Source organism: Armigeres subalbatus, chromosome 2 (genome assembly GCF_024139115.2).
Source record: "Armigeres subalbatus isolate Guangzhou_Male chromosome 2, GZ_Asu_2, whole genome shotgun sequence".
NCBI lineage: Eukaryota > Metazoa > Arthropoda > Insecta > Diptera > Culicidae > Armigeres > Armigeres subalbatus.
Window position 1 is genome coordinate 349,672,888 of NC_085140.1, and position 20,287 is coordinate 349,693,174.

A 20,287-nucleotide genomic window follows, 5' to 3' on the forward strand; every position below is an offset into this window, starting at 1 on the left:
CTTTGTTTATTGTATTAATCATACAGAGAACCCTCTCCTACTCAATGTGTTCTCTGACTTAAAGTTGTCCCTGGCGGATCTGATCGGATTCTTTTATATACTTTCTCTCTCAATATTGAAGGGATATTGATTAAAAGAGAATTCAGACTATGAGTTGTGGATGTGAAGAATTTTGATGTGAAATTGATCTGTCCATTTTAGCTCTAGGTTTACCTTCAGGTTTCTCTATATTAGTTAATATTAGGTACTCACTGCATTCATTATATTCTACATTTTCAGTTAATTCCTAATAAGATACCCCGGGGCAAGTGAAAATACGGGGTAAGTGGGTACTAGGACTGCAGATGAATCGATGAACGTTTTGAATGGCAACAATGTTCTAGAAAGATGAAGCAGAACTATAAATGAATTCACTCGACTCAAAAATATTTGGAATCAAAACCATATGAGGCACCATAGGGGAAACTGGACACATATGATCCCCACATTTTGTTTAGCATATTTCTCGATGTAACATGCACAGATTTGCACGCTTCTTGATGGACTTGATAAAGAATTTAATAAGCTATTCAAAAACGTCATTGGAAGCAATTATTTTTTCATGAAAGTTACCAAAAATCGATTTTGCTAATAGATGAAAATTTGGCATTTTCAAAACTTGCGGGAGACTTGATCCCCATATAGGGGGAAATTGATCCCGTTATGAGCTGACAACTGACTAAAAGTTGATGAATGTGCCTATTATTGAAAAATTCTTTAAAAAGATTTACAAATAAATGGTGATTGTAAGCAAACTTCTCCTAGTTCAAACGGAATTTAGTATCAGATCGAACAATACTGATTTTCAGCCCTGTGATATGTTGAGTATTTTCAAAGCCTAATTTATACACTTTTTCATTGAAAATAATGTTAAAATGCATTTAATAAAACTAATCAAAAATAAGTATGTTCAATTACATTTTGTTCTGGTTAATGAAATAAGGCTATAGAGAAATTCAAATTGCGCGTGTATCGTCTGATTGACAAAATTAAAGAGAAATTAAATTTATTTATACTTTTTTACTAGAAAAGAATTTTAACAGCTCAATTAGTTACATACAATACATACAATACATACATACAAAGGTGGCGGCAGCACTACGAAGAACACCTGAATGGCGATGTGGCAGACGAAGATGGCGGTATGGTGATGGACCTGGGAGAACGCGCGCAGGACTTAATTCTACCGGCTCCGGATCTCCAGGAAATCCAGGAGGAGATTGGCCGGCTGAAGAACAACAAAGCCCCTGGGGTTGACCAACTAACAGGAGAGCTATTTAAACACGGTGGTGAGGCACTGGCTAGAGCGCTGCACTGGGTCATTACCAAGATTTGGGAGGAGGAAGTTTTGTCGCAGGAGTGGATGGAAGGTGTCGTGTGTCCCGTCTACAAAAAGGGCGATAAGCTGGATTGTAGCAACTACCGCGCAATCACATTGCTGAACGCCGCCTACAAGGTACTCTCCCAAATTTTATGCCGTCGACTAGCACCAACTGCAAGGGAGTTCGTGGGGCAGTACCAGGCGGGTTTTATGGGCGAACGCTCCACCACGGACCAGGTGTTTTCCATTCGCCAAGTACTGCAGAAATGCCGCGAATACAACGTGCCCACACATCATCTATTCATCGACTTCAAAGCCGCATATGATACAATCGATCGGGACCAGCTATGGCAGCTAATGCACGAACACGGTTTTCCGGATAAACTGACACGGTTGATCAAAGCGACGATGGATCGGGTGATGTGCGTAGTTCGAGTTTCAGGGGCATTCTCGAGTCCCTTCGAAACCCGCAGAGGGTTACGGCAAGGTGATGGTCTTTCGTGTTTGCTATTCAACATCGCTTTGGAAGGTGTAATACGAAGAGCAGGGATTAACACGAGTGGTACAATTTTCAATAAGTCCGTCCAGCTATTTGGTTTCGCCGACGACATAGATATTATGGCACGTAACTTTGAGAAGATGGAGGAAGCCTACATCAGACTGAAGAGGGAAGCTAAGCTGATCGGACTAGTCATCAACACGTCGAAGACGAAGTACATGATAGGAAGAGGTTCAAGAGAAGACAATGTGAGCCACCCACCGCGAGTTTGCATCGGTGGTGACGAAATCGAGGTGGTAGAAGAATTTGTGTACTTGGGCTCACTGGTGACTGCCGAAAATGACACCAGCAGAGAAATTCGGAGACGCATAGTGGCTGGAAATCGTACGTACTTTGGACTCCGCAAGACGCTCCCGATCGAATAGAGTTCGCCGCCGTACCAAACTGACAATCTACAAAACGATAATTAGACCGGTAGTCCTCTACGGACACGAGACCTGGACGATGCTCGTGGAGGACCAACGCGCACTTGGAGTTTTCGAAAGGAAAGTGCTGCGTACCATCTATGGTGGGGTGCAGATGGCGGACGGTACGTGGAGGAGGCGAATGAACCACGAATTGCATCAGCTGTTGGGAGAACCATCCATCGTTCACACCGCGAAAATCGGACGACTGCGATGGGCCGGGCACGTAGCCAGAATGTCGGACAGTAACCCGGTGAAAATGGTTTTCGACAACGATCCGACGGGCACAAGAAGGCGAGGTGCGCAGCGGGCAAGGTGGATCGATCAGGTGGAAGATGACTTGCGGACCCTCCGTAGACTGCGTGGTTGGCGACGTGTAGCCATGGACCGAGCCGAATGGAGAAGACTCTTATATACCGCACAGGCCACTTCTGCCTTAGTCTGAATAAATAAATAATAATACATACAATAATATGCAACAGTATACAACAAACGCCTTCTTCTTCTTCTTCATATTGGTATTACATCCCCACACTGGGACAGAGCCACCTTGCAGCTTAGTCTTCATTAAGCACTTCCACAGTTATTAACTGCAAGATTTCTAAGCAAACTTACCATTTTTTGCATTCGTATATCATGAGGCTAACACGATGATACTTTTATGCCCAGGGAAGTCGAGAGGGAAGGAAGTCCAATCCTAAAATTGTCTAGACCGGCACCAGGAATCGAACCCAGCCACCCTCAGTATGGTCTTGCTTTGTAGCCGCGCGTCTTACCGCACGGCTAAGGAGGGCCCACAACAAACGCCTTAATATATGCAATTTCGGGATCAAGTGTGTCCAAACTGTGGGGGATCAAGTGTGTCCATGTTGAGTATTTATCTTGTTTTGTTTTTTGTATTCAATGGAAACAAAGGAATAGTAAATTGAATGAACTTATTCAATTCTACAATAATAAAACTATGTCCAGTAAAAATTTGGTACGTTTTGGTTGGACATATTCAAAGTTATTAAACTTTTCTCTTTTGAAGAAAAAAAGGATTGAGAATGCTCAAATAATAAAACCTCTCTAAAACCCATATACATAAAGTAACTAATATCAAATGTTACTCAGATTCAATAATCTATCTAACGGATCCGTTTGCACATATCACTGGTATAAACATGTCATTAGTTTTCGAAAAAACAGGGGGGGGATCATGTGTCCCTGGGGATCATGTGTGTCCAGTTTCCCCTACTAATGCTATTGCTTGATCATGACTTTAAACTACCGGGAAAATCTACTACTTTTATTTTAATGCAATGGATTTCCATATAAATAGTCGTTTCTAAATTTATCATTGATGTGGAAAGTGAATATTTTGAGCAACTAAATAATTGTGTGACATCGAAAACGACTTAAATTTTTTAATTAAAGCTAAAATCTGCCATTTTCATTTGCCCCTGAATTTTAACATACATGGGGTAAGTGGGACATATTTGAATAACATTTTCGATAAAGCTATTTTAATTGTTTTTATATGGCTGTCTTGTGAAAAATAACTTCGTCATTCATATATCATATGGATCTGAACCAGATACAGTTTGATTTCGTTTTAAAAAAGAACAAGACAACAGCCAAATAAACAGCAAATCGGCTGTTGTCTTGTTTTCATTACTACTAATATTATAATCCCTTTCTTAATGATATGGAAATGCTAATATCATCTTCCAAACTTAGACGTACATGTTTATGATAGAATTAGAGACGAAAGTATAGAATTGATAGTTCCGTTAGGATACGGCAGGCATGAAGAATGTTTTTATAGAAGTCGATTTGAAAGCGAGCGGAGGGCAAATATTTGTGATGGCACATATCACACGACCTTCCTTCTGCCATGCTCCTGTATGAAGGGGGAGGGAAGAATAGCAGTGTGGAAGCTGATATATCTCCACTAGCAAAAGGAAGGTGGTTTGACTTGCTCATATGCCATCGCGAGCGGAAGGATTTTCTATCGACGAGTACTGTCTCCAAATTTCTAATATGACATCAGCATTTAGTCGAATAGGATTTTTATTGCATAGTTCTGTTTTCTCATTGCGTCCATCTCGTCGCAACCAACTTGGCTGCCTCGGAGACAACAAAGCTGAGAAAGACACTGCTGCTGTACCGTCACCAATAACAGCTGAATTGATGGATGCCCCCACCAAGGGTAGTACACTAAATTAATGATTTTTGTGTGTGCTACTTCTACGTGAAGTTAAACGATTTACAATGATATGGAAATGCTAATATCATCTTCCAAACTTAGACGTACATGTTCATGAAAGAATTAGAGGAGACAGTACTCGTCGATAGAAAATCCTTCCGCACGCGATGGCATATGAGCAAGTCAAACTACCTTCCTTTTGCCAGTGGAGATATAATTACGTTGGCACCAATTACCAATGTGCTGACCCAGAACTTAAGCTTGACAACAACCTACACCACGCAACCAGTGGACGGATGCCGCGTCAGCAAGTGAATCGAATGACCATCGACCATCGAACTTCGGACCCTTTGGAGTCAGCAGATTTAGAATAGGCTGTGAGGTTTCGAGGTCTATACAATTATTAATAAAATTCAGTTCAGTTCGTGTACGCGTAGTGTTAAGATCTATAAAAGTGTTTAAATAAATATATTTTTTTGAATTAAATCGAGCCACGACTCGTTAATATATATCAGCTTCCACACTGATATTCTTCCCTCCCCCTTCATACGGGAGCTTGGCAGAAGGAAGGTCGTGTGATATGTGCCATCACAAATATTGCCCTCCGCTCGCTTCAAATCGACTTCTATAAAATATTCTTCATACCGCTGCCGTTTCCTAACGAAACTATCAAATCTATACTTTCGCTTCTAATTCTATCATGAACCATGTACGTCTAAGTTTGAAAGATGATATTAGCATTTCCATATCATTGTAAATCGTTTAACTTCACGTAGAAGTAACACACACAAAAAATCATTAATTTAATCCCGTTCGACAGTAGAAAACAGAATAGGTCCCACTTGCCCCGTTTGAAGGGGTAAGTGGGTTCTGAAGGTAAATTTATTTCTTGCACTACCAATATTTTTGTAATTGAATAAATGGCATCAAACACCTCTACATTTCAACAATGGAAGCATATAATGGTGTATCAGTGGTTAATCTTCTAAAATAACCTGTTTTCTAAGTATGCATTAACAATTTTGCTGAACTAGCGTTTTTTAGGTCCCGGGGTACCTTACTTATTTTATCAAATTCAATATTTTCATTGGCTTTCATCATTACGGAACTGATTATCACCAATATATTTATTATTCTCCCTGATTCCCAAATCCTAATCCCCGTCCATCCTTTAACATTGTAAACCTAACCTCGAATCACCACGAGTACGTTAGCTTATTTCCCTCTTTTACTAATTTAATAATAAGATTATGTCGATTGTACATATCACAAAGAAACGTGGCTCCGTAAAGTGTTATACACGCCTGAGCCTACCAAATAAACGAACTTGAAAAAAATATATTTATTTTATTATCATTGTACTAAATTGCTCATGATTGAGCCCATACCATACTATTTTTCATCTATCAGGATTTTTTTAACTGGATATCGATGTAGCACGCACATTTCATGGGAGCTGACAGGGATGATTAACGTAAGTATTGTACTATACCTTTTTACTCTTTACTATTCATATTCTCTAACAAGATATACTCCCCTACTCGATTGTCATTTTGACATCTTAATCATATTATCTTCTATGTCGTTCGCAATGATTGCTTTAAAGGCTGCTTATAGGACCTATGCAAACCTCCTGTCTCGTCGGAGGGCCGTCGTGTCAGGTCCGTTTAGAGTCCCAACTAACATCAGGACTTGGGCTTGTGCGCTTTGGGCGGCACACGGTCGCTTTGGCAGAGCCTGTTTGTGGATAACCCTACCACATCCTAGGCAGGCACCACAACTCGCAGATTGCCTGGGGAGGGATCTTCAAGCCCTTGTAAATAGTCCCTGCTGCGTTACAGCTCAACCAGTAAATGATTGCGGATCTTGAGCAATTATAAGATTATTATTTCTATCCATTGAATCGGAGATCCGATTGACGTTTCCCTTCATAAACTTGGAACGGTAATTCAAAATATGTTTGCATTGAGGACATTCTCAAGAATTAAATTTATGATTGCCCTCGCGATATCCATGTGCATTTTGCACTCAATCGGAGGTTCTTATTATCATCAGACTAAGGCCGGAGTGGCCTGTGCTGCACATAAAAGTCTTCTCCATTCAGCTCGGTCCATGGCTGCACTTCGCCAACCACGCAGTCTGCGGAGGGTCCGCAAGTCGTCCTCCACCTGATCGATCCACCTTGCCCGCTGTGCACCTCGCCTTCTTGTTCCCGTCGGATCGTTGTCGAGAACCATTTTCACCGGATTACTGTCCGACATTCTGGCTACGTGCCCGGCCCACCGCAGTCGTCCGATTTTCGCGGTGTGAACGATGGATGGTTCTCCCAACAGCTGATGCAACTCGTGGTTCATTCGCCTCCTCCACGTACCGTCCGCCATCTGCACCCCACCATAGATGGTACGCAACACTTTCCTTTCGAAAACTCCCAGTGCGCGTTGGTCCTCCACGAGCATCGTCCAGGTCTCGTGTCCGTAGAGAACTACCGGTCTTATAAGCGTTTTGTAGATAGTCAGTTTGGTACGGCGGCGAACTCTATTCGATCGCAGCGGCTTGCGGAGTCCCCAGTACGTACGATTTCCAGCCCCTATGCGTCTCCGAATTTCTCTGCTGGTATCGTTATCGGCGGTCACCAGTGAGCCCAAGTACACGAATTCTTCAACCACCTCGATTTCGTCACCACCAATAGAAACTCGTGGTGGGTGGCTCACATTGACCTCTCTTAAGCCTCTTCCTATCATGTACTTCGTCTTCGACGTGTTGATGACTAGTCCAATCCGTTTAGCTTCGCTTTTCAGTCTGATGTAGGCTTCCTCCATCCTCTCAAAGTTACGTGCCATGATATCAATGTCGTCGGCGAAACCAAATAACTGGACGGACTTCGTGAAAATCGTACCACTCGTGTCAATCCCTGCCCTTCGTATTACTCCCTCCAAAGCGATGTTGAATAGCAGACACGAAAGACCATCACCTTGTCGTAACCCTCTACGGGTTTCGAAGGGACTCGAGAATGCCTCTGAAACTCGAACTACGCACATCACCCGATCCATCGTCGCCTTGATCAACCGTATCAGTTTATCCGGAAATCCGTTTTCGTGCATTAGCTGCCATAGCTGGTCCCGATCGATTGTATCATATGCGGCTTTGAAGTCGATAAATAGATGATGTGTGGGCACGTTGTATTCGCGGCATTTCTGCAATACCTGACGTATGGCGAACACCTGGTCTGTGGTAGAGCGTTCACCCATAAATCCCGCCTGGCACTGCCCACGAAATCTCTTGCGATTGGTTTTAGTCGACGGCATAAAATTTGGGAGAGTACCTTGTAGGCGGCGTTCAGCAATGTGATTGCGCGGTAGTTGCTACAGTCCAGCTTATCGCCCTTTTTGTAGATGGGACACACGACACCTTCCATCCACTCCTGCGGCAGAACCTCATCCTCCCAAACCTTGGTAATCACCCAGTGCAGCGCTCTAGCCAGTGCTTCACCACCGTGTTTAAACAGCTCTCCTGGTAGTTTGTCAACTCCAGGGGCTTTGTTGTTTTTCAGCCGACCGATCTCCTCCTGGATTTCCTGGAGATTCGGAGCCGGAAGTCGCATGTCCTGCGCGCGTGCTCCTAGGTTCATTACCATACCGCCACCGTTGTCTGCCATATCGCCATTCAGGTGCTCTTCGTAGTGCTGCCGCCACCTTTGGATCACCTCACGCTCGTTCGTAAGAAGGTTCCCGTTTATGTCCTTACACATATCGGGCTGTGGCACGTGGCCCTTACGTGAACGGTTCAACTTCTCATAGAACTTTCGTGCGTTATTAGCGCGGTACAGTTCCTCCGTCTCTTCACGGTCTCGATCTTCCTGCTGGCGCTTTTTCATCCGGAAAATCGAGTTTTGTCTGTTCCGCGCCCGTTTGTATCGTGCCTCGTTCGCCCTCGTGCGGTGTTGCAGCAATCTCGCCCATGCTGCATTCTTCTCCTCAACTAACTGCTCACATTCGCCGTCATACCAGTCGTTTCTCTGATCCGGAGCCACCGTGCCTAGTGCAGCGGTTGCGGTGCTTCCAATGGCGGATCGAATATCTCTCCAGCCATCTTCAAGAGATGCTGCGCCTAGCTGCTCTTCCGTTGGGAGTGCCACTTCCAGCTGCTGCGCGTAGTCTTGGGCTAGTCTACCGTCTTGTAGCCGCCCAATGTTAAGCCGCGGCGGACAACTCCGACGCGTGTTGATCACCGTCGAGAGTTTTGAGCGCAGACATACTGCGACGAGGTAGTGGTTGGATTCAATATTCGCGGTAATTGCGGACGTTCGTGATGTCGGAGAAGAATTTACCGTCGATTAGAACGTGGTCGATTTGGTTTTCCGTTACTTGATTAGGTGATTTCCATGTGGCCTTGTGGATATTCTTGCGGGGGAAGAAAGTGCTTCGGACTACCATTCCGCGGGAGGCTGCAAAGTTTATGCATCGTTGGCCGTTGTCGTTCGATACAGTATGCAGACTATCCGGTCCGATGGCCGGTCTATACATTTCCTCCCTTCCTACCTGAGCGTTCATGTCACCGATGACGATTTTGACGTCCCGCAGTGGGCATCCATCGTATGTCTGCTCCAGCTGCGCATAGAACGCTTCTTTCTCGTCGTCGGATCTCCCTTCGTGTGGGCAGTGCACGTTGATGATGCTATAGTTGAAGAAACGGCCTTTTATCCTCAGCTTGCACATCCTTGCGTTGATAGGCTGCCACCCAATCACGCGTTGAAGCACTATGAAGCCGGTCCCCAGCTCGTTGGTGGTGCCACAGCTTTGGTAGAAGGTAGCCGCTCGATGCCCGCTTTTCCACACTTTCTGTCCTGTCCAGCAGATTTCCTGCAGCGCTACGACATCGAAGTTGCGGGGATGTAATTCATCGTAGATCATCCTGTCGCAACCTGCGAAACCTAGCGACTTGCAGTTCCATGTTCCAAGCTTCCAATCGTGATCCTTTATTCGTCGCCTAGGTCGTTGCCGATTGGATCAAGTCGTATTGTCTTCTATGTCGTTCGTAATAGTTGTTTTTAAAGGCGGCTTATTGGGCCTGCGCAAACCTCCTGTCTCGTCGGAGGGCCGTCGTGTCAGGGTTGTTTAGCGTCCCACCTAACACCAGGACTTGGGCTTGTGCGCTTTGAGCGGCACACGGTCGCTTTGGCGGAGCCTACTTGCGGATACATGCAGCTTTTTATAGAGGTTTAACAGGGCCCACTGTCAAACCCCACCACATCCTACACAGATAAAAATATGTTGTGATTTTAAATGTATTTTCATGCACATATTTGGAGCATGCAAATAAACGTAACATTCAATCGATCTCACTATTCTTTTAAATCGAAATAAATTTAAACGGTGCTTGCTTGTAAAATTCAATAAAATTTAATTGAATATCGAATGTTAATTCGTTTGATGGGATAAGCTGCAATTTTACACGTCGTTGAATTTTCAAAATTATTTGCTGTGTAGGCAGGCGCCACAACTCGCAGATGGCCTGGGGAGGGATCGTCAAGCCCTTGGACATAGTCCCTGCTGCCCCCGGAGGTTTTTAGTTATTCTTATAATACTATATAGACTCCACAACCATGGGTCACGCACTAATATGAGTCATTGCCATTTGACCTACATGTAAAATGGAGTGACCAACAATTGTTACAAAGTGACCCATATATGTGGGGTCAGTGTACAATTCTCGCTTAACTTTTCAAAAGGATCTGAGTAACATTTTTTTATGAATTAATTTGAGTACTGCAATCAAAAGCTTTCATGTTGTTCTGTTGATTGCGCTATTCAAATAATTTCATGAAAACATGTTACTTAGGTCCTTTCAAAAGTTAAGCGAGAATTCAGTATTGAAGCCTACAAAAATCTGTATACAGGGTACATGCGAAATTGTCAGATTATTTTACAAATATAGTATAGCACCTTACAATCGCTGATTGGGTATGACATTTTTATTTTCATATCCCCACTTTTGGCATTTTAGGCACTGAGTAGGGTTTCATAAATTTCCCCCCTGCCTGCAGAAATTTTACTATATTACTCGGATATGGTAGGGGAACGGTTCGGCACTTCATGCCATAGCTCCTATTTCCATCCCATCAAAAACGAAGCAATGAAAAAAAATTTGGTTTGTTTAGTACTTTTGTGATTTTTTTTTCACCAGTAAGCAATGCATGCGTGTTAGCAAAACGACGCAACGAGAATGGTGCTGGATTTCTTTGTTTTGCGATGAGATGAACATATGTTCAGTGAGATGGAAAACGGAACAGTTCCCCTACATATATTGTAAATAATCAGGGTTTGAATCCAAAGGAGAATGAGAGAATCCTCAAACCTAAAATTCAGAAAGAAAACATTTCTCATTTCCTGCGTATGTACTTAGATCTTTTTTTGGAAGATCTACAATTTTGCTTGTACTAAATACGTTGGGTTTAATAAAACGTCTTGACGGCTTCGCAATCAAGGTGTTTTTCCGAATGTCCTCTACTTTTAATGTTCCCTGGATATGAGTTCCATTCTAAGAGCACACGCATATACACCACAAAATGGTTCCGGACCTACAAATTGTCGAGGTGATCCAAGTCTTGCCAGCATATCAGCTTGTTCGTTGTCTTCAATGCCACAATAACCGGGAACCCAATACATGTTCACTGTGTTACGACAGGCCAAGGTTTGGAGTGATTGAACACATTCCCAAAAAAGTTTAGACGTGCATGTTGCTGATTTGCTGCTGCTTGACTAGTTATCAAATAACGTAGAAAAAATAGGCGTTTCTCGAGAATTATATTTAGTTCACTTCAATAAAAGTGAACTAAACAACATGATAAGAAAAAATATGTTAAGCTCTTTTTAGTGGAATGTATTCAACCGTCTAAGACGAGTTAAGTATTCTCCATTTATTTCAACAAATATTTCGATATCTTTGCAGATACGTATTTCGACCACAACTGTGTGGTCGTCTTCAGTGCTCGTAAGTCGTAAGTCGAGTCATACCTAACAAACCGCAGAGTGTCTGTTGAATTGGGCGGAGTTGAATCATATACTTTCTGTAACAAATCAGGCGTTCCTCAAGGGAGTAATCTAGGACCACTTTTGTTTTCCCTGTTTTTTTAACGATGTAAGTATGTCTTGTACTGCACTCAGTTCCTGCTGGATTTATACAAGAAAATTTGGAAAACTTTTTGACGTAAACTGCGTCTAAGGGGAAGACTCAGATACAGGGTGTAAAACCGAAATTTCCATATTTGAGACCGTCACGAAATTAGAATAGATTTCAAACACTAATAGCGTCTTTATCTTTCGATGGATTTTCGAGATTTGCTTATCAATAGATTCGGAAACTCTCCAGCAATTTGTCAATTCTCTTGATACTATTGATTATCAACGTTAAACTATTGAAAATGTTATTTCTTTCCAAACCGGGTGAAAAATTCAATTCGGTTCAAAAATCCCCAACACGGACATCAGTTTGCAGTAAGGTACGGGTCTTTTGATCCACTGCTTCGTTTTCCCCGTGTATAAAAAGCCCCGTGTTTCGCGTGCGCGCGTCATTTTCATTCTGGATGTTACGGAGAACGGACCAGCGCGGTTCCAGCGATAACGCCTGTGGTTTGGTCTGTTGTGGTAAAAACTCATGGACGATTCAAATCAAGCCCAACTCAGCAACTAAAAACTCATGGATGAGTTGAATCATCGTATGTTTTCTGTATGTATGTAGAATCACGAGCACGCGTCAAACGGAGAAGCTGCAAAATGTATTCGCATGGATACAAAAATGTATTCGCATGGATTCTATCTACTAAAATTATAAGTCTTTCTCTGAATCGTGATCTCGTGATTCTACTACCAACGGAAAACAATTTGCCATCACCAAGCAATTAAGTTTAACTTTGATCAAAATTCATCTCGCCTCAAGTTGTGACTTAAGAGTTTCTTTCATTGATGGTAGCCAATCGTTAGTAGGGGAAATTACGGCTTTGGCAGGTTTTGTTCTATTATTGTCAGGGTTTTTTTCTGTAACTAATTATGCTCATATTTGGCCTAAACATTCTTTGCATATCAAAGAATATTGTGGCCAAATTTCATAAAATTTGGTTAACAAAAACCCCCCCGACAATAGAACAAAACCTGCCAAAGCCGTCATTCCCCCTACTTCATACAAGAAAATTTAAACTGAGCCAATGTTAATGACGACGACCGCGCGACCCACACCATCGCGGGAATAAAATTTCCGGTAGGAGCTCCGCCGATGCCGAAGGTGGTACCACGGTCTTCTCTCCGCGACATCTCGAGCGAAATGGCTCGCACGCGCGGAAGAGCTGCTTTCTTGTAATCAATAAAGTTGAACCTGTAGCCACGCCCCTTTGGTGAGTGTGTGACGGTTACACAATATTTGCAGCCATACCGGACAACAAAGAGGCGGGACTAATGAGTCATCTTTATTGATTATAAGAAAACTGCTCTCCCGCGCGCGCGTGACATTTCATTTGAAATGTCGCGGAGAACGGTCCCAGACTCCCAGCATCGGCGGAGTTGCTGAACAAATTAATCGGTTCTTCTCAGAGCCACCATTCTATACAAAGGAAGAGGTGAGGCGAATATTATTCAAAGAGCAAATTAACCACTTGGCGACGCCATAATGTTGCCGTCCGTAGCAGAATCACGAGTGCGGCCCGGGAGGAGATGCTACAAATATGAATTCGTATGGAAGGCATCAGTGGCAGCCAGGTGAAATTTTCTCAAGATTCTTATTTGGTTTTGTTGCAGCTTGTGATTGGGAAGGCGGATTATTAACAATCAATCGAAAGATTACAATTTTGTGGAAGCGAAGGTTAAGCCGAGACATTTTTTTTAAATGCAAATTATAATCGCTTGGCGACAGCAGAATGATACCGTCGGTACTAGAATCACGAGCGCGCGTCAAACGGAGAAGCTGCAATAATGTTTTTGCATATGGATGACTATCCACTAAAATTATAAGTCTTTCTCTGAATCGTGCTCTCGTGATTCTACTACCGACGGCAATCTTGACGAGACTAATGAGCCATCTTCATTCATTATAAGAAAACTGCTTTCCCCCGCGCGCAAGGCATTTCATTTGAAATGTCGCGGAGAGCGGTCCCAGCATCGGCAAAGTTGCTGAGCGAATTCCAGCCCTTGTCGTGGATCGTGTGGTCGTCGTCGACATATTTGGGGAATTAATCGGTTCTTCTCAGTGCCACCATTCTACACAAAGGAAGATTGAGGCGAGGCGAATAACCTGTATACATAAAAAGTCGGATAACCTGTATACATAAAAAAAAATTTGCGCTTGGCGACGCCATAAAGTTGCCTGCCGTCCGTAGCAGAATCACGAGCGCGCATCGGAGGGAGATGGCTTCAGCAGCAGTGAAATTCTTATTCGGTTTTGTTATTCCAGCAGCACAATTACGGGCGCGCATCGTAGGTGCTGCAAATATGTATTCGTATGGATGACGTCAGTTGTTGTCAAGTGAAATATTCTCTCAAGATTATGATTTTTCAGAATCACCATTTTACACAAAATAATTAATTTGCCAGCATTTTGACGTAAACTACGTCTAAGGGGAAGCCTCGGATACAGGGTGTCAAATGAAAATTTCCAAATTGGGGACCGTCACGAAATCATGTAAGATTTCAAAAGTTAATAGCGACTTTATCTTTCGATAAATTTTCGAGATTTTATTATCAATAGATTCGGAAACATTCCACCAATTCGGCCATTGTTTTAAAACTATTGATTATCAACGTAAAACTATTGAAAATTTTAGTTCTTTCACGTCTGGTAAAAGATTCAGAACTAACCAACTCCGTTCATGTATCCCCAACACGGACATCAGATTGCTGTAACGCGAGCACCTTTTGGCCCACCGCTTCATTTTTCCTGTGCATAGTCGTGTCTTGCAGCCATGGTCGGCCGTCGGAGGGGAGGTTGTTGCAGAAAATTATTAACAAAGATGACGTATGTAGCAAATAAGCGGAAAATCATTGAGTGGCTGTCGGTGACAGCAGAATTGTGGAAATGCAATTTTCTCCTCATTTTAACTCGCTGTCGACAAACCTGTTCTACTAAAAAAATTAAACAAATTCTATTGATTGCTGATGACAACCGCACGATGATTTCAAGAAAATTCAAGCAAACGCGCGCGTGAGAGCAGCGTTTTGAATTGACTTGAGACGATGGCTGCGCCGGTAGCGGTCCAAGTCGGTCGTCGGTGGTGATTGAGAAAAATGTTTGTTCTAAAAACAGCTTAAGATAATTTTTGGTTGAATTCGCTATTGTGCCATGTATACAACCTAATGTTCATATGATATTACGATTCCCATTGCACTAAGAGGTTTTACGTAGTTTACGTCAAGCGGTCGTGTCTTGTACACAACCCTTCTGATTTTTTTTTTCAGAAGAATATAATTACTTGTCATAAGACGAGTTTATACTATCCCATATAATTCTGGAAATGGGATACTACATACAAACGAGTTCAAAGTAAAAACTAAATCACGGGCCCAGACAAAGATTGTGGTTCAAAAGCGTTGAAAATTACTGTTGAAATTAAAAACCTACTATGAAAACATCCTGCAGCAACGCGAAAATAGAACTACAATACGAGAGTACAATGCAATCTGAATGGCTGAAAAAATTTGTGGCTTGGTTTTTTGAGTTTAAAGGACACTGGATTCTACAAATCACTCAGATTTGACTATTGTAATTTAGATTGTAATTATCGGTTTGATTTCCTACTATGACTCATTCCCTTGCACTTTCAATTTTCATAGATTGTTTGTACTTCGCGAGGGTCAAGTTTATAAAATAATGTGCAGTGAATGGTATGGTTTTACTGCTATCGCGCTGTATTTCTTTAGAGACAAAGAGACGTTTTATTCAAAATTCAAAGTTTGACAAATGGCAGCATTATAAATACGGCACATGTAGCATAAATAGCATAAACAAATTACAACCAGCACTCTAGTTTCAAAATTTATCAAACCAGAATGTTGATTACTTCAAAATCACAATAAAAAAATATTCACTTTGAAATTCCCCAGTTAGTCACCGACCGATTGATATCTCTGAAACCAATCTGTGAAACAATAACACAAACGAATTCTTCAAAAAGATGCTTTCACGAAAACGTAAAATTCACAATATATCACAAAGCATTCGATACATTTCTTAATTGATCCTCAAAAAATCTCTTCAAACATTCGCATACGCAGATTCACTTCTTCAGTTCCTTAGACTTTATCTCTTGCGCATCGGGGATTTTTCGCAGATTCGGGATTCCCCCATCGGGAAGCCGCTATAAATGAGCCATATCAAAGCACTTCAACTGACCCCTGACACTCGGTGCGCTCGATCAGCAGCCCACAGCACAGCAGAAGCGGCAAGATCCACATGTTCTTCTGTAAGATCCATCGCCGTCTCGCCGGACACTCGCACCACGATCGCGGTTCCGCCGTTCCCATTGCAGTTCTGTATTCGGTTTCCGCGCGCGTCCACGTTGCTCACTCTCACTCAATCTCAGAACAAACGCTCCTAAGATTTCCGTCCCAAGCCCTTGTTAATGCGTCCACTCACGACGAAGATCACTGCTGAACTATCGGCCTGAGCTCGCATAGGAAGAGAATTTATTTTGCATCCTTATCAATCATACATGTGCATTATTAACAAATGGAGTAAGAAACGTTTGAGGTAATTCACATGCAGTGAAGGAATATTATGTGGAAATTTGCGTACTTTTTTGGTTCAACTCAACTTAGAAGCTGCAATACATATAAAACTGCTTGATTCGCTATCGACGAGGTTATTGGACAGTGCATAATACTCATTTCTAAGAAATCAAATCATGCTTATGTTTAAGTAAGGAACTCATAATTCAAGCGATTTTGCACACATTTATGAGTAGGCAAAGGCGGTATAATATGCATCTCTAAGGCAATACTTATGATAACTTTTTACTTTTCAACGCAATTTATGCAAACTTTGTGTTTTTGGTAGTCCAAAAAGTCGCTAATGTGTTGCTGTGAGTAGTCATATAAAAATGTCACAGAGAACACGTAATGAAGCTTTTTTGAAAAGACGTGAAAAATGGATTTCAACAAGTGCCAGGGCAAAACGCCCCACCGTAACCAAAGACGTTTTATAGCCCTTGGTTAGTATTTATCTACATATACCATAATAAAAAAGTTTACAAACCCCTATGTGCACGACATTAAAAACCCAACATAAGTCCATTTTCTTCTTTTTCTTCTTCTTCTTCTTGTTCTTTTTGGCATCACATCCCCCATTTGGACATGACGCCTCGCAGCTTTGTACTCATTCAGCACTTCCAAAGTTATTAACTGCGCGGTTTCAAAGCCAAAGTACCATTTTTGCATTCGTATATCATAAGGCTAACACGATGATACTTTAATGCCCAGGGAAATCGAGACAATTTCCAGTCCGGAAATTGCCTGGACCGGCAAAGGGACTCGAACCCAGCCACCCTCAGCATGCTCAGCTCCACGCCGCCTAATTTCGTATTTCACGCCGATGATTGGCTAACACAAAAATCACAGTATACTGTGCGTCTGCATCTGCCGAAACAAGGCAATTTATCAGGCATTAATTACCTTTGCTTACCTTTAGCAGATTTGTTTGCTTTTAACTCTGTCACTTTTACCCGCATTGGCGTGTTAAATGTTAGGTCATCTAAGAACTTCTTGGCTACAGACCTACAAATCAGAGAGCGTAGCGATGCACTTCTAATCTTCATGTGGAATAACCTCATTCTGGTCGCATTGGTTTATCATCTTTTTAAAGGTTTGAATGTTACAGGTCTTAATTGGTTTAGTGCTACAAGTCAATACTATGAATGTTGGATTTAGATTCCCAGTCTGGTAGGATTTTTCTTAAACTTCCCTGGACATGGATTATCATTGTGATGGCCTCGTCGTGATATGCGATTGCAAAAATGGTAACTTGTTTTTTGGGTGCAGCAGCCGAATTACGGTGCACCAACGCGGTGGTTCAAGAAAAAATTGAAAAATTTCTTTAAATCAAAATTCAAACGATTTGTAAACAAAGATTACGATTTGACGACGTAAACCAACACCATCAACAGGCAGCGGAATCCTTCACCTAACTATTGATGGTGTTGGTTTGCGTGGGAGAGCTATCAGATTCGTCAAATCGTCGTTTGAATCTTTGTTTACAAAAGCAGATAAGTCGTTTTGAAATTTTTGTCTTGAAATAGAGATTTATAAATTTTCTTTCTCTTTCCGAAAATTTCTTCTCATCATACCGTATACCGATAGACTGAAGAGAGAGAAAAAACTAAAATTTCTTGCGAAGAAAAATATTAGTTCACTTATTTATTTATATTTTCCACTAGATGTCTTTTGACATCTATTTGTATACTAATTGTTCAAAACATCCTCATATCGAAAATAAAGCTTGCTTTCGCTTATACACCTGTGTTCAGAATAATAGCAGCGGAAGTCGTTTTTCATACAAAATGGTCAACTTTGACAAGCTGTAACTTTGTACCCCAATGACCGATTGAGCTGAAATTTTAACAATGAACTACAAATATGTTGAAATTTACACATACTTAGTAGCAATTTCTTCGAATGACGCCATCAAAAATTACGCACTAGGTCAAATTGTTCAAAAAAAAATAGCTGTTTTTATTTTGGTAAGCTTAGCTTAGCTTTAGCTTAGCTTTAGCTTAGCTTTAGCTTAGCTTTAGCTTAGCTTTAGCTTAGCTTTAGCTTAGCTTTAGCTTAGCTTTAGCTTAGCTTTAGCTTAGCTTTAGCTTAGCTTTAGCTTAGCTTTAGCTTAGCTAGCTTTAGCTTAGCTTTTTAGCTAGTTTTAGTTTAGCTTTAGCTTAGCTTTTAGTTTAGCTTAGTTTAGCTTTAGCTTAGTTTAGCTTAGTTTTTAGCTTAGTTTTTAGCTTAGCTTTAGCTTAGCTTTTAGTTTAGCTTAGCTTAGTTTTTAGTTAGCTTTAGTTTTAGCTTAGCTTAGTAGCTTTTTCAGCTAGCAGCTGTTAGCTTTAGTTCAGCTTTAGCCCAGCTTAGCTTAGCTGTTCCCCAGCCCCACTCCAGCCCACCAGCACCCCACCTGTCTGTTCACCCCAGCCCTGTTCCCAGCCCTGTTCCCACCTGTTCCCACCCCACTGTTCCACCCCACCAGCCCCACTGTTCCACCCACCCACCACCTGTTCCTGTTCCCACCCTGTTCCTGTTCCCACCCACCTGTTCCAGCCCCACCTGTCTGTTCCCAGCCCCAGCCACCTGTCTGCTCCACCTGTTCCCTGTTCCCACCCCACTCCACTCCACCTGTTCCCACCCACCCCTGTTCCCACCACCTGTTCCCAGTCTCAGCTCCCAGCCCCAGCACCTGTCTGTTCACCCTGTTCCACCACCCTGTTCAGCTCCCAGTTCCACCCCTGTTCCACCCCAGCCCACCTGTTCCCAGCCCCACCAGCTCCACCCCCAGCCTCAGCCCCAGCCCACCACCTCCCACTCCCACTCCACCCCCACCTCCACTCCCCAGCCTCAGCTCCCAGCTCAGCCCCACTCACCCCTGTTCAGCCCCACCAGCCCCACCAGCCTCCACTCACTGTTCCACTCCAGCTCACCCACCCACTCCAGCCCCCAGCCCCACTCCACCAGCTCCCTGTTCACCTGTTCCAGCCCCCACCACCCCACCAGCCCTGTTCCTGTTCCCCAGCTCCCACCCCAGTTCCTGTCTGTCTCCCCAGCCCCACCTGTTCCCAGCCCTGTTCCTGTTCCCACCTGTTCCCAGCCTCACCCCAGCCCCAGCCCACTGTTCCTGTGCCACCCCACCCACCCCCCAGCCCCATGTTCCCCAGCCTGTTCAGCCCCAGCCTGTTCCCAGCCCTGTTCCCAGCTCAGCCCAGCCCCTGTCTCCACCCCACCTCAGCCCCACTCCACCCCACTCAGCCCACGTTCAGCCCCACTCACCCCACTCAGCCCCCAGCTCCCACCCAGCCCCTGTTCAGCCTCACCCAGCCCAGCTCAGCCTCCCAGCCTCAGCCCAGCCTCAGCCTAGCTCAGCTCAGCTCACTCACTTAGCTTTTAGCTTCCAGCCTTTAGCTTAGCTTAGCTTAGCTAGCTAGCTTAGCTTTAGCTTAGCTTAGCTTTAGCTTAGTTTAGCTTAGCTTAGCTTTAGCTTAGCTTTTAGCTTAGCTTAGCTTAGCTTTTAGTTTAGCTTAGCTTTAGCTTAGCTTTAGCTAGCTTTAGCTTAGCTTAGCTTAGCTTTTAAATTTTTTTGAAAATCTCTTCGAGAATTTCTTTTCACAAGAGATTTTTTGACCGGAATCATTAGCTCATTGCTTACTTATTTCTCGCTTATCATTCCTTAGTTTTCTCTTCACACTTCTCATATTTCTCACTTTTCATTATCCAACTCACCATAATAAATTTCCGTTATAGATTACACATTTCCCGTGCGGAATCAATTCAAACGGAATTGCTTCCCCGCGGGATTTGCATCTCTACACATGGGATATTTAACCGTACACTTTTCATACGCGATTGGGTTTACACTTCAGGAAAATATTTTTTTGGTTTACACTTCTGCTCCTGTCACGGGAAACGCAAATCCCGCTCCCACTTAAATTACATGGGAGACCAAATCCCGGGAACAAGGAATGTAAAATAACAACATTGCCAATGACAACAACATTATCCTCTCTTGTAAATGTTAGGACAAACTCAACTCGCAATAAACGT

At 42.9% G+C, this 20,287-nt stretch overlaps 3 protein-coding genes across 3 annotated transcripts in view; 1 reads left to right on the plus strand and 2 right to left on the minus strand.

Annotated features, from left to right (window-relative positions):
• Positions 1-16,142, minus strand: part of LOC134212914 (thioester-containing protein 1 allele S3-like) — a 31,134-nt gene extending 14,992 nt beyond the window's left edge. Inside the window, 1 exon segment of the mRNA XM_062691245.1 lies at positions 15,885-16,142. Coding sequence (XP_062547229.1) covers positions 15,885-16,015 — 131 coding nt within the window. The 5' untranslated portion in view covers positions 16,016-16,142.
• LOC134212916 (chondroitin sulfate proteoglycan 4) overlaps positions 1-20,287 on the minus strand; it is a 212,408-nt gene that overhangs the window by 122,481 nt on the left and 69,640 nt on the right. The gene's annotated exons all lie outside the window — the stretch shown is intronic.
• Positions 16,638-19,653, plus strand: LOC134210035 (uncharacterized). Its single transcript, XM_062686059.1, has 2 exons — positions 16,638-16,701; positions 18,635-19,653. The coding sequence occupies exons 1-2, from the start codon at positions 16,638-16,640 to the stop codon at positions 19,651-19,653; spliced, it is 1,083 nt and encodes a 360-aa protein (XP_062542043.1).